The following is a 20,581-nucleotide window of genomic DNA, read 5'->3' as shown; positions in this document are numbered from 1 at the left end:
TACCCCTGGTCCCCTGAACCTCAAGACCTCGGCCTCAGGACGGAGCTGAGTAGACACATGCATCGGCCCAAGCCTGGGATCTGGCAGCCCAGGCCACTGCCTGACTGAGAAAACTAGGGAGGGCTCCACTGCCATGGCCCCTCCCCCGCAGCTTCGTAAAGCGCCTACGAGGAAGTGGCTTCCATCCAGACGGAACCCTGTTGCCCACCAGCCAGGGCCATGAGCAGCAGCCCTGTGCCCCGTCCACCTGAGCAGCCCCATGGCCCTGTCCGCCCCCCACGCCTATCCTAGTCTCAGCCTCCATAACCCAATGCCAAGCCCTCGAGCCCACACCGCTGGCAGTGGGAGACCACAGGGAGTGTGATCTTATGCTGGAAGACCCCATCAGCCCTGCCCATTGCTGATCTTCTCACAAAAGCTCACTCGAGGACTTGGTGCCAGGAACGTCCTCCTACATGTGTGGGGAGCGTGGGCCTTGCCTGAAGCTTCCAGCTCTTAGCAAGCTGCTGTGGGGTCAGCTGTGCCAGCTCAGGTGGGTCCTGACACCAAGGGAACCACACGGCAGGCAACACACGTCCACGGAATCGTTTCCCCAGGGGAGGTCACGGGCAACCTGAGAGGATGGCAGACCCTTGTCACCGGTCTCAAGCAAGCCAGACAGACCACAAGGCAGGAAGTGCCAAGGCCCCACTGCCCGTGTTTCCTACCACCTTCCCTTTCCCCTCGGGCCTGTGTCAGGACGGCCTGCCTGGGGGACACCGGTGAGCCGGGCCTATCTACGGACCGCAAGAATATCCAGACAGAAGGCAGAATCCCACATTTTCCATGGGGCCCAGGCGCGCATCCCCATAATTCCACAAACTGCAGAGCCATTAGCCTCACTGCATACCCCTCTATGGCTAACAGGGCCAAGGAGGTTCCCGCGTTGACCACAGGAAGATCTGGTAAGCAATACACAAGCCTGTCTGACCCCACTGAGCTCCAAGACTGACTAGTCAGCCTGAGGAGGGAAGGGGGCTCAGAGGAGCCAGGCCCCTGCGCAGGCCCATGGGAAGGGCTCAGGAGGAGGGGTTTACGTCACCAGAAGAAAACGATCTAAAGGGCAGGTGGACCCCAGCCACACCACGCATTCCCCAGGCCTCGGCTCGGCCCCGCTCACTGTGGCAGCATGGGCTCCACACCAGCTGTCACCAAACAAGGGAAGGAGGGCACTGGCCGCACTTACACGTCTCTGTACCCATCACCTCAGAGGTTTGCGGGGCACCTGTCTTGTGAGAGAGCAAGTGCGCGGTCCACAAGCAGTTCCGCCAGCGCCTCCACAGGTGGTCACTGGCGCGTGTCCCGTGGAACATCAACACTGCGCCCAGTGGCTCCGGCACCAGCCTCACTCCCCGTCCTACCTTCATACTTCCTGGTACCCGTGGACCCTGGTACAGTGCCCCCCGCCCCCACCCACCCTCTCACCAGCAGTGCTGCCAGTAGGGTAGGATGTCACAGCATCCAAGGACCCTCCACACAACCCCATCACACTACGGGCGAGCAGCCCTGGGGCACCAGAAGAAACCCATCCCCGAGCAGCCCAACCTGCCCGCCCCCACCCCCCAGCCTGGCCAGCAGGCCAGGGGCACAAAGACCTCTTGCCCAAGAGCAGGGAGACATGAAGGCCACTGGGCACTACCCACGGGCCTGCGGTGGGTGGGTGTGCCTCAGTTTCAGCATCACCCAGGATGGTGGCTGTTGCCTGGAGGGAATCAGCCAGGACACACTGTTTGCAAAGAGGCTTTAGTGAGGCCGCAGGGCATTCTGCGGGCCCCGTCACTAGTGGGGACACAAGCCGTCCTCCGGCGGGGACCGCGGTGGCGTCGGCGTGCTGTGAGGTCCGGCAAAGAGGCAGCTCAGCTTTGGTTTCAGGTCATTCCACACTTTGCTCATCTGCAAAAGGGAAGGAGATGAGTTGGAAAGGGCAGCTGGGCGCCAACAGCAGGCTCCACAAACTCGACGGTGGGGGGGGCTGAGGGAGGAGGACCCCGAGTTCCAGGTCTGCCTGGGCAACAGAGTAAGACCTTGTCTTAAAAACCAAGCCAGGGGCTGGAGAGATGGCTTAGTGGTTAAGCGCTTGCCTGTGAAGCCTAAGGACCCCGGTCCGAGGCTCGGTTCCCCAGGTCCCACATTAGCCAGATGCACAAGGGGGCGCACACGTCTGGAGTTCATTTGCAGAGGCTGGAAGCCCTGGCGCGCCCATTCTCTCTCTCTCCCTCTACCTGTCTTTCTCTCTGTGTCTGTCGCTCTTCAATAAATAAATAAATAATTTTTTTAAAAAGTTAAAAAAAAAAAAAAAGCCAAGCCAGGTACCAGGCATGGTGGCGCACGCCTTTAATCCCAACACTCGGGAGGCAGACGTAGGAGGATCACTGTGAGTTTGAGGCCACCCTGAGACTACAGAGTGAATTCCAGGTCAGCCTGGGCTAGAGTGAGACCCTACCTTAAAATAAAAAAATTAAAAAAAAACAGAAACAAGCCAGGAGCATCTGAGCACACCAGCAAGCCCAGCATCAGGAGGGTGAATTGAAGTAGGAGAACCGCCATGTGTTCCAGGTGAGCCTGGGCTGCAGCGAGACCCTGCCTTAAAACAAAAAAACCCACAAGGTCGAGATGTGGAAGAGCAGAAGCCCCAGGTTGACCCCAGCATCACACACGGAAGAAGTGGACACAGGTAGACACGCCCCTCGTGAGAGTCAAGCCGGAGCCCCATGCCAGCAGGGGCCACCAACCACCACCCAGAAACTAAGGCAGCCCAGCCAGGGAAGATGAGCAGGTAGAAGAGCGCTAGGAAAAAAACGAGTCCAGATCCCAGCCGAGGAACCCCACGGCCCAGCCCTGGCTGTCCTGCAGCGAGACAAGCTATCCTCCCCATGGTGGGACAGCGCTGGCCTAGGCCAGCAGGATCCCGACAGGACAAGAGCAATTCCACGCGTGTGTGATGCTCCGCGTCTGGTCGTGTCTGTGCTTTACGTGGTCTGAACCTTTGACCACCACTGACATGGAAATACCTGAAACCCAGGTTTCAGCAGCTCTGCTGCCACATAAACGGGAACACACGAGCTGTCTGTCAGCCGTCATCCAAGGCTCTATAAGCAACCTCTAGTGGGTTCATCTGACTATCTAGAGGCACTTGGCCAAGTGACCCCGGGCTGGTGGTGCCCGCAGATGTCAGTCTAAGTATTGCCTCAGGCCGGGCGAGGCACGCACGCACGCAGCCTAGGCTGCCTGGAGTCACGCTGACGCACACTGCAGTCGCAGAGCCTCAGACCACTGGCACAAGATGGGCGTCCCTGCAGATTTCAGTCTCGGGACCAATCTCAGCAATTCTACCCCGAGACTTAAGCGGCCACCATCTGGAGGCAGGTAACTAGGGCTTTCCACTGGCGGACGATGCTCACAGCCACTCAAACCTGACCTGCCTCCCCCCCTCAACTGCAGGGCTTGGGGTTGTATATGCCCTTTTCTCTCTGACTTCTTGAATTCTTTTAGAAGGTCAGAACTTGTCCCTTTCAGCCTTCTCTCTGTTCCTCCCTTGAAGAACCCGGAGGACAACTTGAGTTACCATTTGGGCCACAGAGGTGGGTGGCCAGGAGACCTAACAAGGGACTGGATTTCAGACCTGTGTGTACCCCAGCCCTGCTCAACACCTGTCCTGAGGTAACTTCCTGAGGCTGTGGGCTAGAAAGAGGGGCAGGGGCAGCTCACCTCCTTGTGTCCCTGGATCTGCGAGTTCACGAAGGCCCCCAGGATGTGGGAGGTGAGGGGCAGGTAGACGTGCACGAGCTGTGTCTCCTGGTGCAGGCAGTACAGGGAGAAGTAGCTCCGGAGCTCCATGGTGTGAATCACGTTCTCCTGCTGCAAGCAGAGAGTGCCCTGTGCACCAGGCCCGTGGATGCGGGGCAGGCGCTTCCGCACCGAGACCAGGCGCTTGGCCCCTTCCCTGGCAAGACCAAGAATGCAGAGCCAGGGACACAGCACCAGGAGCCCACCTCTTCTGCACCCCAGTTTTGCGCCGGACGCACAGGAGCCCACAGCTCACCCGGCGCCCCTGCCCCTACCTCCACGATGCGCGACTCGAGCTGCTCCACAGACTCGGGCTCCCGGCCGTGCGCGGCACTCATCATCTGCCTCTTCATCAGGCCGTACTTGTGCAGGGCCCTTTGATGCTTGTGCAACACACCCTTCTCGTGCCGTTCACACAGGTCCTGAGGGGAGGGAGACATGCTGACCCAAAGGGAGACACATGAGTCACCAGAGGGAGCCACGGTCTAGGGACTCCAGAAGCCCTTGCACACCCAATTTCAGCTCTCCAGCGAGAGGAGAGCAGAGGCAGCTGGGAAACAGGCCTGGCATGTGGACTGACGAGAAATGGTAGAAAGTAATGAGTAGCGGCTAGCTACGAGGCCCTTCGGAGAGGACCTCTCCTCCCACTCAGGCCACGCCCCGCTCATCTCCGGGGAAGCTGTGACAGTGGCTCAGGGCCAGGAGCATCCAGTCTGCACAAGGACTCACTCACTGCACACACTACCCAGAGCCCCACGCTGTAAGATTACTTTTGAAGGGGCCATGGACCTCAGGCTACTAACACCAACTCCACAGAGCCAGTGACTTGCCAGTGGCCAGGACCATGTGCCCATAAAGAAAGCCACAGTGCCTTTAATTAGCGGAGCCCTAAAACCAACCAAAATCCTTACAGGGAATTGGGCATGGCGGCCAGACCTGTGATCCTCGCAGTTGGGAAGCTAAGGTAAGAGGACTGAAGTGAGTCTGAGGTCAATCCAGGTACTTAGTAAGACCCTGTCAGTGCCCTCAATCTGGTCTTACAGGAAGAAAAGAGAAGCCTTACAAGAGAGTTGCAGAGTCAGCACAGGAACTTGACAGGCCACCCGGAGTGTCCAGATCATTCTTTGTAAGGGCCGGGCCAGCTCTCCTGCAGCTGCCCAGTGGGAAGGATTTCCCTGTCTCCGTAAGGCAACCCATCACTTCATGACACTTTTATTTTACTCCAGACATATGCACCACCTTGTGCATGCGGCTTTAGGTGGGTACTGGGGAATCAAACCTGGCTTCTTGGGCTTTGCAGGCAAATGGTTTATTAACTAAGCTAAACCATCTCTCCAGTCCTTCAGGACACTTTGTCACTTGGAAAGCTTCCCCTACTATGAGCTAAGCCCGACCTCCTAGAAACTCCATCCACCGAAGGTGGCTTTAAAATCCCCTTTTGAAGCCAGGGCCCTGGACACTTAAGCACAGCCTAATAATCTCACACACTCATGCCCTATCCAACAGCTCCAGGGAGGCCTGCTGGGGTGCTAGCAAGGAGCCCCAGGATAGCCGGGGAAACCTCAGGGAGACATGTATCCTCCAGCTGGACATGGCCTTCACCTTCTAGGTCCCCAGATTGGACCTGGTCCACTAAACCTCCCCCCAGGGGCCCCCACCCGTGATTACACAAGAGTGAACTGACTGAGGGAAATGACGTCCTAGTTGTCCCCAGAGGACAGCTGCCTGTGAGCTGCCCACGCTACAGCTGAGGAACCCCAATAAGCCTTTGGTTCGCTGAGCTGGACTTGGATAGAGCCTCTCTTTGGTCTGCGGGTGCCCTCTATCTGGAGAGAACAGACGTTTCTTAAAGTCTCCCCATAGAAAGTCACACCACGGCGCTTCTCCGGGCACAGCCAGTCTGGCCCTGGACGCCCTGCCCTCCGTCCTCAGCGTGGCGGGCGGCTCACCTTGTAGGACTGCAGCAAGTCCAGGAAGAGGTTCAGCTTCTCCACCACGTCATTCTCTTCCTTTTTCCCCTGGAGAACAGGGCTCAGTTAACCAACACACAGTGCCCAGGAGCCACCTGGGGAGCTCGCCTCAGCTCTCCTGCTGGAGGCGCCAGCCCAGGCTACAAGAGGATCTCCCCCTTTCTATCTGACGGCCCTGCAACCAGGTAGAGACGCCTTCGGACCCGGCAGTCCTGAGGACAAGGCAGCCACCCTCTGCGCAGCTCCAGCCACGTCTTAGCTTTGCTGCGCTGGGAGGGCGGTGCCTCACACCCGCCCCAGCAGCTCTGCCCAGCGCTGCAGAAAGCAGCTCCTGTGCGAAGCTATGAGTGTGTTTGTGTGTGGGGGGGGCACATGGAGGGGCGCTGCTGGAGCGCGGGGCCTCACCCAAGCTTCACTAACAGGGAAAGAGGCTCAAGCCTGGGCAGCGGTGGAAGGAAGGTCCCAGTGTGACAGGGGCACGAGGCATTCGGGTGTTTTGGGCAACAAAAAGGGTATGAGAACGTGCCACATGGAAGGACCGAGAGGAGGGACACAGGACACGGCTCCTCTGTGCCGCAGCTCACGGCTCCGAGCACCCACCGAGCAGGTCGACGTGCTGGAGGATGACAGGAAAGCCCAGCGCTGAAACGGGTCCAGGGTATCCAGGGGACCCACATGAGCACCGGCAGCCCTGTGGCACCCAGGCACTGCCAAGCCTCCGGCGTACACACGGCAGCAGTGCTCAGGAAACACGGACGGCACTGTGCACACACATGGCCCAGCCAACATCCCCCCCCTACAGCTCCCAGTGGCCCTGCACTGGCCCCAGACGTGCGGGAGCGATCATGCCAGCCCCAGGAGGCAGGACCGACAGGAAATGGAGAGCTTCATGGAAACACAGACACTGGACAGAGAGCCAGGGCTGCGGCCACCTGCGGGCCCTGAGACATCCTCTTAGGCTTCCGCCCTAAGCCAGGAGGCACTGGATCACTCAGTCCCGCACACACTGTAGCCATCAACTTCCAATAATAATAATAATGACAACAGGGACATTAAGGGTTTTCGAAGCAAGAAAAGTAACCCAGCTGACTGGTGTAACAGGAAAGGAGCAATAGTTAAAAGTAAAATGAGGCACTCACTCAGAGCCCCAACATCACCATGGCAACCAGGGGCCATGGCCAGACAATGTCCAGAGGCCAGCTGCCCGCTAATGTGCAAACAAGCTAACCCCAAGGTGGCTGTTAGCAGCCAGGATGACTGAGGGGAAAAAATGGGTATAAAAACCCCAGCAAAAAGCTCAGAACACTGTCACCCAACTCAGAGAGGCAGGCTCCACACCCCTCTCTCCAAAGCAGCAGCCCCTGGGACACCCCCTCCCCCGGCAGTCCAGCACAGAGTGGACAGAGAAGGACCTGGACCCCAGACGCAGCCTGTGGGCCAAGTGACATCCCAAGTGAGTGCCTCAGGCCTTTGGGCTACTTGAGAGGATAAGGGAGAAAGGGACCTGGCTTAATTAACCTGTGTGAAGAGTGGATAACATAATCCACCACTTGACCACTGAGTTTAGCGCAGGCAACAGAAGCGGATTCAGGGACCATCCTGTTGAAGCCCTTAAGAAATGCATACCAATAGCTGGGCATGGAGGTCCATGCCTCTAATCCCAGCACTAGGGAGACAGAGTAAGAGGATCTCCATGAGTTCAAAGCCACCCTGAGACTGCACAGTGAATTCCAGGTCAGCCCCTAAGCAGAAGAGGGAAAGCTAGGACTCTGCACACCAGTGACGAGAATTCCCTCTCCCATGAAAACAATCACGTCCCACACATCTGAGTGCCCAGCCTCCGGCAAGAAAAGTGCCTGTGTGCCCAGCAGGTGCACTGCCCTGGGCAGGCATGCAGGAGCTGCAGGCCCCAGGCAGGGACTCTCAGTTATGTAAAACTATTTCGGCACAGGGTGTCCAAGGCCAGGAATTTCAGCTACTGAGGCTGAGACAAGTGAAAGGTGGACTCAGTGAGACACTGTCTCAAAATGAAAAGTAGAAAGGAAGCCGGGCGTGGTGGCGCACGCCTTTAACCCCAGCACTCGGGAGGCAGAGGTAGGAGGATGGCCGTGAGTTCGAGGCCACCTTGAGATGACATAGTGAATTCCAGGTCAGCCTGAGCCAGAGTGAGACCCTACATTGAGAAACAAAAAGAGAAAAAAAGTAAAAAGGGATGGGAAGATGGCTCAGCAGTGAAAGGTGCTTGCTTGCAAAGCCTCTTTGCCTAGGTTCAATTCCCCAGCACCACATACAGCCAGACTCTAAGGTGGCACAAACTTGAAAGTGGCGCATGTACCTGGCATTAATTTGTAGCAGCAAGAAGCCCTGGTGTACACATGCGTGCACACACGCAAAAAAAAAAAATCAAATTTTAGGGCTGGAGAGATGGTTTAGCAGTTAACTGCTTGCCTGTGAAGCCTAACGACTCCGGTTCGAGGCTCGATTCCCCAGGACCCACCTTAGCCAGATGCACAAGGGGGTGCATGCATCTGGAATTCGTTTACAGTGGCTGGAAGCCCTGGTGCGTCCATTCTCTCTCTCTCTCTCAAGTAAATAAACAAAAATAAACCAAAAAAAATCAAATTTTAAACAAAAAGGAGAAAGAAGGCTACGGTATGAAAAAATGGCTCAGTGGACAAAGAAAGCACTTGTCCCACAAACCTGAGTACCTGAGTTTGGATCCCCAGACCCCGCGTACACACAGGAGGCCCCAGGAGCCTCCATCGTCCCAACACACTGACTACAGCACTGGAGGCAGAAACAAGACCCATCAGCTTGGTAAACGCAGCAGTGAACCAACCACAAGACCCTGACTCAAGCGAGGTAAATGGTGAAGACCAACGGCAGGAGCTTCTCCTCTGACCTCCACATGCACTGTAGCATATGTGCAGCCAAATTCCCATGCACACACAAACCAAAATTTTAAAGGAAGAAGGCCGGTGATGTAATTCAGTGGTAGAGCTCCTGCCTAGAATCCCCCAGTGAGGGGCTGGGGTGTGGCTCAGTGGCAGAGCTCCTGCCTAGAATCCCCCAGTGAGGGGCTGGGGTGTGGCTCACTGGTAGTGCTCCTGCCTAGAATCCCCCAGTGAGGGGCTGGGGACGTGGCTCAGTGGTAGAGCTCCTGCCTAGAATCCCCCAGTGAGGGGCTGGGGGTGTGGCTCAGTGGTAGAGCTCCTGCCTAGAATCCCCCAGTGAGGGGCTGGGGTGTGGCTCAGTGGTCGAGCTCCTGCCTAGAATCCCCCAGTGAGGGGCTGGGGTGTGGCTCAGTGGTCGAGCTCCTGCCTAGAATCCCCCAGTGAGGGGCTGGGGTGTGGCTCAGTGGTAGTGCTCCTGCCTAGAATCCCCCAGTGAGGGGCCAGGGTGTGGCTCAGAACACAATGGGAAGTATGTGGTCTACCTAATACACATCCTTGAGGTCCAAGATCACAGATCCAAGGACAGCTCTTCCTAACCTCAGGATGTCCAATACACAAAAGATCAGAACCCAATTTGTTACCAGAAGCCCTCACAAAAGTAGAAATGGCTCATGGGGAGTCACTCAGAACAGATGGGGACAGGCAGTTTTCACCCAGGGACCAAGCACTCATTACCCAGACACAGCACAGATTTTTTGTTTGTTTTTCAGATAGGGTCTCCCTCTAGATCAAGCTGACCTGAAATTCATTATGTAGTCTCAGGGTGACCTTGGAACTCACAGTGATTATCCTACCTACTCCAGAGTGCTGGGATTAAAGGCGTGCGCTGTTCAGTCACAGGGACACAGTGTTCGTTCTCAGGACAGGGACCATGGGGAAGCAAGCCACTCACCTGCTGTGCAGCCTTGTCCGCAAGCAGCGCAAACTCCACAGACAGGCCCTTCAGCGCCTGCTTCAGCGAGCCCCATGTGCTGAGGTGCAGAGCAGCCCAGGAGGGCAGCGGGGTCGTGTCAGACCCTAGAGCACTGCGGAGAAGCACAGGACGGGACATTTACCAGCAGGCCCTTCGTCCCGTTGCCCCAGAGGGTTCTGCAGTCAGGGAGCAGCCTACAATCCCAGGAAACGTCTAAGCTCCCCAGAAGGTTCATTAATGAGCTGCAAGTAGGCAAGGTCCTGGACCCCACCCCAGATCCAGAGAGCCACATCCCCCACATGATGAGCCTGGGTGGGCCCTGTGCAGGGAGCCACAGGGTGCTCTGGCCTGAGCGAGGCGGGTGAGTGAGCCTTTTACAGTTTCCTCCACACACCAGAGCTGCCGTGTGGGAAACGGGCAAGAATGCACCTGCTCTGCTGAAACCCCACCTCTGTCCTCTAACTGTGACCTCCACTTGTTGACCTGCTTCTCTTTTTAATTTTTCTTTTATCTACTTAATTTTTTTTTATTATGGAGAGATATAGAAAGAGGCAAAGAATGAAAGCAGGGGGGAGAGAGAATGGGTGCACCGGGGTCCGCAGCCACTGTAAATGAACTCCACACGCATGTGGCACATGTGCATCTGTCTTATGTGGGTCCTGGAGAATTGAACCTGGGTCCTCTGGCTTCGCAGACAAGCGCCTTAACCGCTAAGCCATCTCTCCAGCCCTGACCTGCTTTTCTTCCTCCTACAGGATGGTGGCTGTCACAGAAACACGGGCTGCCCGAGCCCAGCACCACCTGACTCATCCCACAGTCCCCAAGGGCCACATGCCTGAGCTCCTTCCCGAATATGAGAAGGTCGGCGGCACTGTCGATGGCCCGGGCTGCAATCCGCTCTGCCCTGTCACGCAGCTTGTAGAAGATGTTGTAGACGTTTCGAATCAGCTCCCGGCTCATGGCAAAGTGGGTCTGGATGTCGGCTGGGAGGAAGTCCTGGAGGGAGAGAAGAGGGACAGTGGCCGCTGCTGACGGGCTCGTGAGCTCACCTGTCACACAGGCAGAGGCTCGAACAGGAAGCCCGGTGGTGGATCAGCGCGCCACCCCTGCAGCCCAGCAGAGGTTGCGCAGGGGGCCAAGGGTCAGCACTACTGATCCTCTGGGTGAGAGGGGAAGGATTACCCGAAATCAGAAATCTACCTTCGCCCTAGCAGCCAGCTTACAGTGCATGAACTCATCTCCCGCACACAGGGCGGCTTCCTTCAGCTTGTTCTGCACGTCCTGCAAGAGGAGAGAGACACCTTCACCCTCTTCCGCCAGCACCGCACAGAGCTGGGGCCAAGCGAGTCGAGTGGATCCGGGGCTGGTGGCGTGGCCCCGTGACGCCAGCCCTGGGGAGGCTGAGGCAGGAGGGAAGAGCGCGCCTGGGCCGAGCAGCAGCATCCTGTCTCGGGAAACACTAAGCAAACAAATGCTTCTTCAGAGGCTGGGCATGGTGAGGCAGGTCTGTCATCTGGAACGGGAGGACCATTGCAAGTTCGAGGCCAGCCTGGGCTTCAGAGCAAGACCCTATCTGAAAACGAACCAACAGGCCAGACTCAGTCCTTACTGGAGAGAAACCCATTCCCACACGTCGCTGTCCGGTCAGCATTCCAGAGTATCTTTGCTGTCTCACAGAGTCACTAACTTTAAACTGCAGAAAAGAAGGCTGGCATGGTGACGGGAGCATGGCCCAGGCCCTGCTCCAAAACTCTAGAGTTCTATCTACAAATCCCCACGACAGACACAGGCCCCAAGAGAGCCTTTTAGAGTCCTCGTGCAGCAAAAAAAGCAAAGTGAGTTTCTTCTTCCTGTGAACAGATCCGTAGGGTTAGGGTGCCTGGAGCGCTGGTAGGCGGAGGAAAGGCAGGAGTCCCTGGCCCTGAGTAGAGAGGCCGCGCGGGGAAAGCCACCCAGGAAACCCAAAGGCACAGGCGTGAAGCCGCTGCTGTGTGAGAAACATTTAATGGTCATCTGCTCCACTTCTCTCCTTTTACCAGAAAAGGAAACTGAGGCCCAGGGACGTTACAGAGAACGCACTATCCAAGGAAAGACCAGACAAGGGAGTTTCATGTCACCATAAGGGGGCCAACCCCCTCTGAACCTCACGTCCTGGTCCTCTGCCTAGACAGCAAGTAGTTGACAGATCCCGCCCCATAACTGCTGCGACATTCCTCACCCTGCCACTCTCCAGGCTCGAAGGCCACACCAGGGCCGAGGGTGTTCTCAGTGGTCATGCTCAGCCAGCATGCATATGCATGAGGCCCAGGGCCGGGAAACAGCACCACAAAAACACACAACAGGCTGCAAGCATTTACGGACTGTCTGCAGGGCACACAGGTCCCCTGGGTGTGGCCCAGTAGAAGCCCAAGGTCTTCCTGAAGAGGTCAGGTGACCGCTCCTGCCCCCTGGGGAGAAAGTGAAAGCAACAGAGGTCTGTGAGTCCCATCGCCTGGTCGCCTGCCCACAGCTGCCTCAGGTCAGGTCGCTGCACACTTCAAACACCTTGGTTGGGGAAGGGGGTCCCCTCCTTGCTGGGAAGGACTCCACCAACACCAGGAGCTCAGCTTCAGCCTGGGCTCCTAACCAGTAAAATGCATCCTGGAGCAGGAGCCCACACTCCAAGACTCCTCCCTCAGAAGTGGATCTACGCTGAGCTATGCAGTAGCTCTGCCGCTTCTCCAGTGGACCCCAATCCAAGCATCTTTTCCTTTACCTTTTTACCATTTTTATTTATTTACCTGTGTGTGTGTGTGTGTGTGTGTGTGTGTGTGTGCGCGCGCGCGCGCGCGCGCACACGTGCCAGAATTCTGCACCTTGCTTTTCGTGGGTGCTAGCAAGCTGAACCCAGGGCAGCAGGGCTTACAAGCAAGAGCCTCTAACCACGGAGTAATCACCAGCCTTTCTTTTGATTGGTAGTGAACACGGTTTTTTTTTTTTTTTTTTTTTTTTTTATTTGTTCAGTACCAGGGATCGAACTAAGGAATCTGGGCAAGTGCCATTCTGCTGAGCTGTAAGCGCAGCTGAAGCAAGCATTATACTTTTTTTATTTTTTACCATTTTGTTTTCCAAGGCAGGGTCTTGCGCTAGCCGAGGGTGCCAGGCTGACATGGAACTCGCTCTAGTTCCAGGCTGGCCTCCAACTCAGTGACCCTGCTACCAAGTGCTTCCCAAGTGCTGGCATGAAAGGTGTGCACCACCATGCCCGGCCCTTTTTAGCTTGGGGCTTTTTATTTTTATTTTTGGTTTTTCAAGGTAGGGTCTCACTCTAGTCTAAGCAGATCTGGACTCTCAGGGTGGCCTTGAAATCACAGCCATCCTCCTACCTCTCATTCTGTAGTCTCAGGCTGGCCTTGAACTCACAGTGATCTTCCTACCTCCACCTTCCAAGTCTGGGATAAAAGGTATGCACCACCACGTCCAGCTTTAATCCCAGGACGTGGGAAGCACTGGTAGCAGGAGGCAGAGGCAGGAGGATTGTCTTGAGTCAAGGCCACCCTGAGAATACAGAGTGAATTCCAGGTCAGCCTATGCTAGGGCGAGACCCCTACTTTGAAAAACCATAAAACACCATATATATATATATGTATGTGTGTATGTGTATGATTTATTTGAAAGAGAGAGTGCATACCAAGGCCTCTTGCTATTGTAAACAGACTCCAGATGCAAGGACCATGTTGTCTATCTGGCTTTACATGCACACTGAGGAATCGAACTCATGCTGGCAGGCTTTGCAAGCACCTTTACTGCTAAGCCATCGCCCCAGCCGCGTAAGCACCATTCCCACCTGCAGTCTCTAGCTCTTCACAGACCCTCCATGCCATCCCACCAAAGTGCCCAGACTGACAAGGCCCCCACTACCCAATGGTGCACACCAAGGAGGTCTCTTAAAATGACACCCAGTGTGTCACTTAGAAAGAAAAGAGCTCTTGTTCTGCCAACCACACGCAGGCATCCGAGTAAGGGCCAGGAGACAAGAGGGAGGCGGGAGGACAGACACAGGTGCCAAGGACAAATGACAGCCGGGCATCACAGCTCACACCTGTGACCTCGGTTAAAGCGGGGCTACTCCAAGCACCAGCCTAGCCTGGCCTACCTAGTGAGTTCCAGGCCAGCCTGAGGCAGTGTGGGACTTTCACAAGCAGCAGGGCCGGAGGCAGAACCTCAGCACCCGCGTGACGGCTGGATGTGGTGTCGCACACCTGTCTATAACCCAGGGCTAAGAGGTGGGCACTGTAGCCATGTGAGCAGCCAGTCGAGCCTAATGCGGCAGCACAGGCCAACGAGAGCGGCTGTCTCATAGAGAGGTAGACGCCAGGGTAGCAGAGGTGACGCCCACGGCTGTACGCTGGCCTCCACGTGCACCCGTGTGCACACACACCCAACCACACCTGTCCAGGTGTACACAACACACGCACACGCACGCATGAACACTACACATACAAAGTAAATTTAAGACCTATGTGTATTAAAACAGACCTGGGAGCCGGGCGCGGGAGCACACACCTTTAATCCCAGCACTCGGGAGGCAGAGGCAGGAGGACTACTGTAAGTTCGAGGCCACCCTGAGACTACATAGTGAATTCCAGGTCAGCGTGGGCTAGAGTGAGAGCCTACCTCGAATAAACCAAAAATAAAATAAATAAATAAATAAAATCTAAAACAGACATGGGCTGGGCATAGTGGCGCACGCCTTTAATCCCAGCACAGGTAGGAGGATCAGTGTGAGTTCGAGGCCACGCTGAGACTACATAGTGAATGCCAGGTCAGCCTGAGCTAGAGTGAGACCCTACCACCAGGGCCCTCCACCCACCCAAAAACAACAGACATGGCCCATAGCATCCATGACCTCAGAGCAATTTCATTACTGGCACAACACCCATATAATATTGGGCCAACTGACATTTAGTAATGGAGGGTGGAGGGGAGGAAAAATAAAAAAGGATGCTTAAACAGAAGAGGAGGGGCAGTGGAAAGGGGATGGGGACAAAAGAAGGTAACAGGAGGAGATTATAATAAAAGTAAATATGTACAGGCATGAGAAAAGAATGTGAGTTCAAGCCGGGCATGGGGCGCACACCTTTAATCCCAGCACTTGGGAGGCAGAGGTAGAAGGATGGAGGCCACCCTGAGACTACATAGTGAATTCCAGGTCAGTCTGGGCTACAGCAAGACCCTACTCTGGAAGAAAAAAATGAATGTGAGTCCAGAGCCCGAGTCTCACCTGACAGGAGCCACAGGGACACTTACTGAGCCACTGAAGGAGAGGAAGATCTTAAGGATGACGTCCTCGGAGAATGGGGGGTGCCGGGCCACCAGGTTAATGAAGCGCTTCAGGGCTCTCCGGCGGCCCTCGATGAACTCCCTGTCAGCTAAAGAAGAGCTTGGGGTTACTATGTGGGATTGGAGCTTCAAGAAAGCCCACTCCTCAGGCTGGAGGGATGGCTTAGTAGATAAGGCGCTCTCCTGCAAAGCCAAAGGACCAGGTTCGATTCCCCAGGACCCATGTAAGTCAGATACACAAAGTGTTGCATGTGTCTAGAGTTCGTTAGCAGTGGCTGAATGCCCTGGCACGCCCATTCTCTCTCTCTCATAAATAAAATTTTTAAAAAATTAAAAGAAAAAGAAAAGCCCACTCCTCAACAGAGGGTTAGAGCAAACCATACACAGTAGCTCATGCCTCTAATCCCAGCATTTGGGAGGCTAAGGCAGGAGAGCCAGTTTAAGTTTGAGGGCAGCCTGGCTAGAGTGAGACCCTGCCTTAAATAAAACAAAATAACCCAGAAGGTTCTAGTGGCCATTCAGACAAGCCCCAGTAGGACAGCAGCAAGGAGGGCAGCAGAGCCACTTCCACACCCCTGACACACGTAGGTTGCATGCACTAGCAAGATAGGGTTTATATCAAAGTGCCTGGGAGACAAGACATGGTGGTGCATGCCTGTAATCATAGCACTTGGGAGGCAGAGGAGGGTGATCAAAAGTCCAAGACCAATATGGGATACGTAAGACCATGTTTTAAAAGTACTATATTAAGGACTAGAGATGGGCTGGAGAGATGGCTTAGCGGTTAAGCGCTTGCCTGTGAAGCCTCAGGACCCCGGTTCAAGGCTCGGTTCCCCAGGTCCCACGTTAGCCAGATGCACAAGGGGGCGCACGCGTCTGGAGTTCGTTTGCAGAGGCCGGAAGCCCTGGCGCGCCCATTCTCTCTTTCTTCCTCTTTCTGTCTTTCTCTGTGTCTGTCGCTCTCAAATAAATAAATAAAAAATTAAAAAAAAAAAAAAAAGACTAGAGATGGCTTAGTGGTTAAGGCACCTGCCTGAGAATCCGGAAGACCTAAATTCAACTCCCCAGAGCCCACATAAACCAGAAGCACTTGGTGGCACATGTGTCTGGAGTTCATCTGCACTGGCTAGAGGCCCTGGTGCACCCATTCTTTGCCTCTCTAATAAATAAAAAAAAATACAATATTAAATAACAATATGTTTTTTAAAAAGATTTTTGGGAGCCAAGCCAGGCATGGTAGCACATGCCTATAATGCCAGCACTTGGGAGCCTGAGGCAGGATGACAGCAGGGAGGTCGGACCAGCCTGGGTGGCACAGTGAGTTCAAAGTCAGGGTAGATGACAGGGCAAGACTGTCTCAAACAAAACCAACAGGAGAAACCAGTGAGAACCAGGTGTAAGCCCTCACAAACACCCAAGGGAAAGGTGCCCTCTCTGGGCCTCTCCCACATCTCTGGACACACAGCTTTGCCAAGTTATTCTCCCACTCATCACTCACTCTGTGATGAATCCAATTCTTTTTCAAAAAATATTTATCTGAAGAGCTGGGCGTGGTGGCGCATGCCTTTAATCCCAGCACTCGGGAGGCAGAAGTAGGAGGATCACCATGAGTTCGAGGCCACCCTGAGACTACATAGTGAATTCCAGGTCAGCCTCAGCTAGAGTGAGACCCTACCTCAAAAAAAAAAAAAAATTATTTGAAAGCCAGGCATGGTGGCGCATGCCTTTAATCCCAGTACTTGGGAGGCAGAGGTAGGAGAAGGATCACCATGAGTTCAAGGCCACCCTGGGACTACAAAGTGAATTCCAGGTCAGCCTGGGCTAGAGTGAGACCCTACCTCGAAAAACAAAACAACACAAAAAATTTTATTTGAGAGAGAATGGGCACGCCAAGGGCACTGCACACGAACTTCAGACACATGTGTCACCTTGTGTATGTTGCTTTACCTGGGTCCTGGAGAATCAAGCTTAGGTCCTTGGACTTTGCAGGCAAGCACCCTAACTGCTGAGCCATCTCTCCAGCCCAAATCCAATTCTTATTTTCTTTGCTGTAAGAGTTGAGCCCAGGCCCTCCCTCAGGCTAAAGCGAACACCCTACCGCTGGCTTTACACCTTCAACCTTGAATTTAATTGATGGTTTTCATCATTTCAGGGGGAGAAAAAAAAGAGTGCATATTATACACTGAGGGTGTGTCAATCTGACCACAACAGAAATGATACTGAAATACTGCAAGTTCTGAAGCCAAGCATAGGGGTGCACACCTGTAATCCAGCATTCGGGAGGAAGAGGCAGGATGATCAGAAGTTCAAGGCCAGCCTGGGCTATAAGAGACTCTGCCTCAGATATTTATTAATTTTTAAAAAGAGAAGCTGGACATGTTGGCACACGCCTTTAATCCAGCACTCAGGAGGAAGAGGTAGGAGGACTGTTGTGAGTTCAAGGCCACCCTGAGACTACATAGTGAATTCCAGGTCAGCCTGGGCCAGAATGACACCCTAACTTGACAAACCAAAAAAAAGAAAGAAAGAAAGAAAGAAAGAAAGAAAGAGGGCTGGAGAGATGGCTTAGTGGTTAAGGTGCTTACCTGCAAAGCCAAAGGACCCATGTAAGCCAGATGTATGAGGTGGTGCATGTGTCTGGAGTTCGTTGGCATGCCATTCTCTACCCACCCCCCCACTACCCCCCCCAAATAAATAAATTACAAAGAAAGGGAGGGGGAGGGGCTAGGAAGATGGCTTTCCCAAGTATCCACGTAAACACAGATACACAAAGTGGTACAGGCATCTAGAGTTCATTTGCAGGGTGTTAAAAGAGCCCCTGGTGTGCCCATCCATACTCACTTTTTCTCTCTATCTCCACAAACAAATAAAAAGAAAAAAATCGTGAGGCTCACCTCTTCCCCAGAAGACCTGGAGGTGACCTCAGAGGGGCTGTTATGACACTAGTCAGGTGACAGTGTGTTTGCCAGCAGCCTCCGTGATCTCAACCCTAACTCCCTGTGCGGAGTCAGCCCAGACGCAGGACACGAGCAGGAGCCCCTTGGCCCCGGGAGTCTTCTGATCCCCACTGCCGGCAGCGTCCCCCAGTGTGATGACAGCCCGGCCCGCCGCGTGCAGAGGAACAAGGAGGCAACCACATGAGCATGAGTGGAGCCCCTCGGTGCCAGCCAGAGGTAAACATGTCTACGTGCACCTTGTTAGTGGGGCTCAGCATGCTGGACACTGGGCCACCGTGTAAGACCCACGCTCTTCCTGAGCGGGGGGGGACCCAGCTGCTCTGGGATGGGATGGTGGGACACGGACAAAGAAAACTAGCTCACACGCCTTGTCTACACGGAAAATCTGGGGGTTTTTCTCGCGTGTGTGTGTGTGTATAGGTAGAGTCTGTGTGTAGAGTGATGTGTGCCCCATGTATGCAGAGGGACAGAGGAGAATGTTGGGTGTCTGCGGTGGTTGGACTCAGGCGTCCCCCATAAACTCAGGTGTTCTGAATGCTAGGTTCCAAGCTGATGGAGATTTGGGAGTTAATGCCTCTTGAAGAGAGTATATTGTTGGGGGCGGGCTTATGGATGTTATAGCCAGTTTCCCCCTGCCAGTGTTTGGCACACTCTCCTGCTGCTATTGTCCATCTGATGTTGGCCAGGAGGTGATGTCCACCCTGTACTCGTGCCATTGTTTTCCCTGTCATCATGGGAGCGTCCCCTAGAGTCTGTAAGCCAAAATAAACCTCACCCCCCCCCCCCCCGCCAAAGCTTCTCTTGGTTGGGTGTTTTCTGCCAGCAATGTGAACCACACTGCAAGTGTCCTTCTCTTATGGCTCATCCTTTTTTCTTTCTTCCTTTCTTTCTTTTTTGTTTTTTGGTTTGTTTTTTCCAGGTAGGGTCTCTAGCTCAGGATGACCTGGAACTTGCTATGTAGTCTCAGGGTGACCTCGAACTCACAGCGATCCTCCTGCCTCCGCCTCCCGAGTGCTGGGATTAAAGGCATGCGCCTCCTTGAGTGGGTCCATCCCTCCACCTGGGGCTGCTGCCCATTGGCATCCCCGCCCTCCACACACACAAGCCAGGGACAAGGGCCACAGGCAGGCATGGGCGCACCCAGTTTCTGTGTAGTTCTGGGGAGTTTAACTGAGGTGTCCAACCCGGAGAGGTCCTCAGGCTTAAGTGGCAAGCACTGTTAACTGTTACCCACTGAGCCATCTCCCCAGACTTGCACATAAAGTTTTCCTTTTTCGAGAGAGGGTCTCACGTAGGCCAGACTGGCCTGGAGCTCACAATCCTCCTGCTTCAATCACTCAAATGCTGGGGGTTACGGTACACCATCACGCTTGGCTAATCAGGTTGTTTTGTGTGGTGGTTTGATTCAGGTGTTCCCCCGTAAACAGGTGTTCTGAATGCTAGGTTCCCAGCTGATAGAGATTTGGGAATTAACGCCTCCTGGAGGCAGGGTATTGTTGGAGATGGGCTTGTGAGTGTTACAGCCAGGGTCCCCTTGCCAGTGTTTGGCACACTCTTCTGTTGTGCACCTTAGGTTGGCCAGGGGGTGATGTCCACCCTCTGCTCATACCATTGTTCCTCTGCCATCACAGAGCTTCCTCTTGAGTCTGTCAACCTAAATAAATCTCTTTTTTTCCACAAGCTCCTCTTGGTTGGGTGATTTCTACCAGTAATGTGAACCTGACTGCAACATTTGGGTTTGTTTATGAGACAGGGTCTCATAGAGCCCAGTATGGCCTCAAACTTGAGCTTCTGATCGTCCTCTTACCGCTACCTCCTGAGAACGGAGGCCGAGGCTCCAGTCTCGGGCTTCATGCATGCTACCCAGGCACCCTGCCTACCGAGTGAGCTTTATCTGTGCATGACCACTGCGGTCCAGGAACAGCGAGCTCTGTGCAAGAGCAGCTAGTGCCCTGCGGCCCAGCCTGCGGAGCTGCCCACGGCACAACTCCCGCCTCATCTCCCCTGAGAGGCAGTGCGATGTCCTAGCTCACACGACCCTGCGGCGATCCCTGGGCCCACCATGCTTGGGTGGCCTGCAGTACTCAGGATAAGGGCTTTGGGAAGGGGAAGGCACCATCTATTAGCCACATGAATGAAAGGGCTGGGGGGGGGCGGGTCTCACACCTGCCAAATGAGGGCCCCTCCCGTCCCAGAGCAGGACTCAGCCACAGCCACGATCCCAGGATGGTGCAGAGCTCGGTCCCACAGGCCGGCACAGACGGCATCCTGCCCGTGCCGCCCCGTCACTCCCACCACTCAGCCCCCGCCTTACCTCCCAGCACCCTCTTGGGTGGAAGGGCTGGCACCATGCGGTACGGGAACTTGTGAAGCAGCATTTCATGGAAGACCACAAAGTCATTGTACCGTCTGTACACCGAGGACTTGAAGCGCTACAAGACAAAGGGCTCATAGCTCAGGCTAGATGTCAGAAACCACATCACTTCTTCATTTCTGCTCGCCTGGGCTACTAGAGATGGAACCCAGAGCTTTGTACATGCTAGACAAGTGCTCTACCACTGAGCCATGCCCTCAGCCCCTCACTGGGGGATTCTAGGCAGGAGCTCTACCACTGAGACATGCCCCCAGCCCTTCACTGGC

At 54.8% G+C, this 20,581-nt stretch overlaps 1 protein-coding gene across 3 annotated transcripts in view; it reads right to left on the bottom strand.

The window, feature by feature from the left end:
- Window positions 1-1,768: 1,768 nt before the first annotated feature.
- Snx8 (sorting nexin 8) overlaps window positions 1,769-20,581 on the bottom strand; it is a 56,657-nt gene continuing 37,844 nt past the window's right edge. For 2 of the 3 annotated variants that reach the window (XM_004666349.2, XM_045144054.1), the window contains 9 exons: window positions 20,256-20,373; window positions 14,952-15,073; window positions 10,863-10,943; window positions 10,498-10,658; window positions 9,642-9,774; window positions 5,775-5,843; window positions 4,101-4,247; window positions 3,748-3,897; window positions 1,769-1,932 (listed from right to left, as the gene is read on the bottom strand). In XM_004666349.2, the coding sequence (XP_004666406.1) occupies window positions 1,819-1,932; window positions 3,748-3,897; window positions 4,101-4,247; window positions 5,775-5,843; window positions 9,642-9,774; window positions 10,498-10,658; window positions 10,863-10,943; window positions 14,952-15,073; window positions 20,256-20,373 (1,095 nt within the window). In that variant the 3' untranslated portion in view covers window positions 1,769-1,818. The remainder of the gene's footprint in view (window positions 1,933-3,747; window positions 3,898-4,100; window positions 4,248-5,774; window positions 5,844-9,641; window positions 9,775-10,497; window positions 10,659-10,862; window positions 10,944-14,951; window positions 15,074-20,255; window positions 20,374-20,581) is intronic. The other variant, XM_045144055.1, reaches the window with a different exon arrangement.

Source organism: Jaculus jaculus, chromosome 2 (genome assembly GCF_020740685.1).
Source record: "Jaculus jaculus isolate mJacJac1 chromosome 2, mJacJac1.mat.Y.cur, whole genome shotgun sequence".
In the NCBI taxonomy this organism is placed as follows: domain Eukaryota; kingdom Metazoa; phylum Chordata; class Mammalia; order Rodentia; family Dipodidae; genus Jaculus; species Jaculus jaculus.
This window is presented reverse-complemented; position numbering and strand designations above follow the sequence as displayed.